General features: G+C 28.1%; 1 protein-coding gene across 1 annotated transcript; it reads right to left on the reverse strand.

Annotated features, from left to right (window-relative positions):
- Positions 1-220: 220 nt before the first annotated feature.
- LOC136086244 (piggyBac transposable element-derived protein 4-like) lies at positions 221-5,395 on the reverse strand. Its single transcript, XM_065808531.1, has 3 exons — positions 5,249-5,395; positions 444-1,455; positions 221-327 (listed from the first exon to the last, which is right to left on the reverse strand). The coding sequence occupies exons 1-3, from the start codon at positions 5,393-5,395 to the stop codon at positions 221-223; spliced, it is 1,266 nt and encodes a 421-aa protein (XP_065664603.1).
- Positions 5,396-5,607: the final 212 nt, after the last annotated feature.

Raw genomic sequence — 5,607 nt, forward strand, 5'->3', positions numbered from 1 at the left:
TAAACTGTAAGGATGTCATATTAGGTGATAACTTATTGTTTATAATATTTGCATTGAATGCACAAACGCTAATCAAATGCAAAAAAATATTTTTGAACCATCTCTTAAGTCTTTTTCTTTCGGATTCATATGTTGTCAACGTTTGATCAGATCGGTCAACACCACCCATGTTTTTGTTATATTCATGTATCACTAGAGGAATATTTTTTTCTCTGCCAGCTCACTTAACAGTGATTGTATCATTTTGAACACAGGTACTCAGCATGTGCACATCTTTCTTGTCTCTCCATTTGGTACACATTATATTTGTTTTAGTATCATATCGAACTAAAGTATCACCAATTTTAATTTTAGCATTCTTTATATCCTGCGGTAACTGTTTGCGATTATTACGTAATGTACCAATGCAATCAGTATTATGATCCAATAACAATAGCCATTACCAATTAAATTATCCATTAGAGTAATAACAATTTTAGAAGCTTGATATTTGTATTTTTTCAAGTCTGGTGCAAAACTTTCAGTCATTTCCTTACCAGTGTACAAAAAACAATTCCAAATATAGCCAGTAGCTGATTCACATAATGCAAAGGACTTAATTCCAAATCTGGAACGCTTGCTTGGAAAGTATTGTTTCCAGCTTAAATGACCTTTCCAAAGCAGCAGTGATTCATCTATTGATATATTTTTATTTGGTATATACAGAGTTTTGAATTTGTTTACTAGGTAGTCATAGATCGGTTTAATTTTTGCTTTTTTACAGAAATGTATTGGCAAACTACTGTTATCAACAAAATGAAGAAACTTCTCAACAAGACAAAACCTATCAAAAGACAATACTTTTCTTATTAGTGGTGTGTCAAACAGAGGGTTTGTTGAAAAATACATAGCATGTGTTGGTTTCCATAAGATTCCACGATATAAAATGAATGCTATATAGAGCCTGATGTCGTTTCTGCCTAAAGGTATCCATTTTTGAACTCGGGATCTATCTTTAATTATATTATTTTTACGATATTGTACTGCGAAAAGGTTACTTTGCTCGACAATAAGATCAACGAGGTCGTCTGTTACAAATGCTTCAAATATAGTAAGAGGAGTACTATTAACTATAAAACTTGGATGAGGTCCCGCATTACCCTCAAATTTAGCAAAATTTGCTTTATAACCGTCTATTTTAACCCAATTCGGTTCATCGTTTGTATTATCTTGTTCTAATTGCATTACATCAGTGTCAAGAAGGTCAGTTTCATTATCATCATCTGCTGATGATGAGCAAATTATTTTTTCTTCTGTAACAGATTTAACTGAACCTTCATTAGAAGAACCATCATTAGAACTAATATCAGATAATTCATCGCTTTCTCCCATGTATTCAATTAGATCTTGAACAGAATAATTACTTCTTTTAGGGTAAGATTTTCTAGCCGAAGCCATGTTTACTTTCCCACTAAACTAAAGCATTGTCATATAAAGCTATTAGCTATATTTTGAAAAAACTCTAGTGTATAAAATGAAGACCATACTATTGTTAAAAGCTATTACATAACATAAATAACAAACTTGCTTTTAACTTATCATATCTGATCTGTTGTTTAACTCAAGTAAAAAACGGAAATATCCGTCAGTCACAAACGGTGCAACAGTTCCAAAATGCGGAAACATCCGTCAGACACATATAAGCCTACAGTTCCAATAAACGGATATATCCGTCAGACACACGTAGAGCTACACCCTTGAAAGACGGATATATCCGTCAGACACAGTTAAGGGGTTAAATTAACGAAGTAATTCGTAACCAAAAATCACAAAATTAACGGAGTAAATCAAACTAATAACGGATTCTTCGAAATTTCGTTAATTCAACGGATTAAATATTCAAATCCGTTGAAAAACAACTGAACTTTTTATTAAAAAGGGTTTCTATAAGAAATTTTGAATTGCTTTTTCTTGAGATTATATTTTTAAGTCTTGTTTGTTTGATTTAGATTTGTCAATGTATTAAAGTTCTTTATTTATAAATGATTAAGTTTTAAAAGGCGTTTTTCTAAAACCACATTTAAGTTGTAGATAAAGGTTTGTTGCATTAAGTTTAATTTGCCATTTTTTAAATAGCTTCACATTTCGACTAAATGTGAAACTATTTTAAAAAAGCGTAATTTAATTTGTGTTTATCCATTTGCTTTTTTTACTAAATTTAGTAGAGAAAGCAAATGGATAAACACAGTTTAAATTACACTCTGTTATTTGTAATTTCGAAGGTTGTAAAACTTATTTTAAATTTTATATATGCATATATATTTTTAATTTTTTTTATATCATAAACTAAAGGGTTAGTTGAACAATTATTTCTATAATTAAGACTCTATGACTTGTATATATTCTTGTGTAATTTTCTATTTTAAACGCGACATGTAGTAACTTATGGTATAAATTTAAATCAGTTGTAAAATTAAAAATGTTAACATTTCTTTTGATGCCATCAAAAGACCCATCAATGATGGGTATCATTATTTAGTTTAGTCGCAGCTATGTTTACACAGAGCTAGTTTATATAAGTTTTTATTATTTGCAATTGTATTAGTAATTTTTACTAAATTAGTAAAAATTTATTATCATTTTGTATTATGGTATATCATTTATATTCAACATTTTCTTTATTGTATTTTAAGGTTTGTTTATCTTTAAATAACCGAAAAAAGGTTGCTGGAATTGAAATGCGCACACACATGAATTTACAACAGTATTAAAAATTGAAATCTAGAATAGTAACAATTGTACATGTCTGTGTTTTATATATAAATGTTTTTTAACCTTGAATATAATAACTGTATTAATAAAATATATATTAAGAAACTTTTTATAATTTTATTTAAATTTTTTAATTTTTGTTGTAATTGAAAGTTTCTATATTGAATTAAATTATTATAAATATTTAATTATTCTTTAATTAAAAGGTTAAAAAGTTTTAAGAGCTTGCTAAAAAATCTCTCCCGATCAAGTTAGTTTGTATAAGTAGTACTGCTTGTATCAGAATTAAATATCATAATAAAATAATCTATATACTAAAAATAAGGGCTGTTTTGTAATGAAATCTCAGTTTTATTTGGCTTATTTTTTTTTCCATTCTATTTTTAATAAAAGGATTAATAAATTATGCACTACAATGACGTAGTAAATTCTTTATTTTGCCAAAACAGCAAAAACCGTCCAGCGTAATAATTTCTTTATTTTAACGAGTTGTTTGTTGCACAATAAATCCGTAATTTCAACGGACTTACATCGACGAATTTCAATCCGTTAAAATTTTAATCCGTTAATATAACGGAAAACCCGTTGGTGCAATAGCGACAAATGCAGTTCGTTGTATATAACGGATTTTTTCTTAGAGTGTATAATAAAATATAACTTAAGCCGTTAATAAATATAAACAAATAAAAATGACAGAATACAAAAAACAAAAGAGCGTGTTTATATAGATTTCTTATTTTTAATAGTGTTTCAAGATATTGCCATTAAAAAGAATGAATTTTTTAAATTTCTTTTTAAAGACTGAGAAGGTAATTGATAAATCAAAATTAGGAAAAAGATTTTGTTCCCGAGATTAGGTGCACGATAAGCTATACAGAACTGATTGAATTTTGTTTCGCAAAAGGGTTCAAAGAGTGAGTTATTATTTCGTAGTGTATACTTATTTTTAGTTTTTAAGGTAATAAAATCTTTAAAAATGTGTAATGGCGGATTGATTTTACATTGAAACATAAAAAATAATATTTTATATACGTTCACTTCATAAATATTAGGCACTTTTATATTTTTAAATAAAAACTTTGAATGCGTAAGTCCATTTTCAAAACAAATTAAGCGTATTGCGTGTTTCTGACGATGATAAAGAGTACGCAACTTACTTTTGCTTGTGTTGCGCTAATCAAATCGTAATAAACGTAAATCATTTGGATTGGCTGTTTGTATATAACAAATAATATCCCCCTTGGGAATTTGTTTTAATAGCGAGTTTATTGAAGTCTCGCTCTCTTGGAGTAACCTATCAAACAACAACGGAATCGAGCAACTCTAGCTGTGATCTACAATCTTTTTTGTATTTATTGCATATTTGTATAATAATATTATTTAATATATTAATAAATTGAACTCGTTGTACAATACCACTCTTAAGTACTACAATAGCTTGTACTTCCCCAAGCAATATTTGCATAGTTAATATAACTACGTATAAATGAGTAATAGAGTTGGATTAAAATGGTTTTGTTTAAATAATTTCTTGACTTATAGAGGACTCCTATATTTTTAGAAACTTTAGTACAAATGAAGTCAATATGTGGCTTCCATGTAACAATCTCATCAAGATAAATGCCAAGAAAATTAGTGAAAGTTTCCTTTTTTATTTCCAGTTCATCAATAGAATTTTTGGCATGGTAATTGGTAAAAAACGTTTTTTAGATATTGGGTGAAATAGAATGTATTTTGTTTTATCAAGGTTAAAGCTCAATTTGTTACATTTAAACCACTCATATACGAATTTAAGTTCTTTGTTCATATCAGAAAACAGCTCATTAATATTACTATTTGATAAGAACAAATTCGTATCATCAGCAAATATAATACTACGAAGATTAGCTGCTTTGCTAAAATCATTAATATAAATTAAAAACATAAGCGGACCTAGAATAGAGCCTTATTGAACACCACAGGTTATTTTAATATAGTCACTTTGAAGGCCATCATTATAGGTAACAAATTGCTTTCTATTTGATAAGTAACTATGAAACCATTTTAGAATATGATATTGATTCCATAGTATTCGAGCTTTTTAAGCAATATTTTATGGTCAACGGTATCAAAAGCCATCGAAAGATCAATAAAGACTCCTAGGGTATATTGCTTTTTTTCGAAAGATTCTGAGATTTCCTTAACAAATTGAATAACTGCGTGCTCAATTGAAATATTTTTTTTTAACCAAACTTTTTGGAATATAGTATATTATTTTGGTCAAAATATTTAAATATTCTATTATATATTATTCTTTCCAAAAACTTTGAAAAAGTTGAAAGAACCGAAATATGGCGATAGTTGTTAATCTTTGTTTTATCGCCTTGTTTGTAAATTGGTATGACTTTCGCAATTTTCAATTGATCCGGGAAACTCCTTATTTTATTGATGCATTAAACACTTTATAAAGTATATCTCTCAGACTTTCATAACAATCTATAATTATGTTACCACTTACTTCATCAGCACTAACTTCAGCTTTATTTCTTTTTAGAGATTTAAAGGCTATATCTAGCTCGCCGTGGGATAATTCAGAAGAATACTCATTGTTATAATGAGATTTATTTATAGACACAAGTAAGTCTTCAATCGAACCCTCGGTCATAGGAATTTTTTTAGAGAGATTGGTTTCAATTTCAGTAAAAAATTTGTTAAATATGCTTGCAATTTTGGTCGGTTCACATATATTTACATCTTCAAATTTTATAGCTTGTGGTAAAGAAATTATGTGATTTTTTGATTTTCCTGTAATCTCTTTTATTATTTGCCAGGTGCGCGTTGAGTTGTTTTTTAACCTATTGATCAGATTAGTATAAT

The sequence above is a fragment of the Hydra vulgaris genome, chromosome 10 (genome assembly GCF_038396675.1).
Source record: "Hydra vulgaris chromosome 10, alternate assembly HydraT2T_AEP".
NCBI lineage: Eukaryota > Metazoa > Cnidaria > Hydrozoa > Anthoathecata > Hydridae > Hydra > Hydra vulgaris.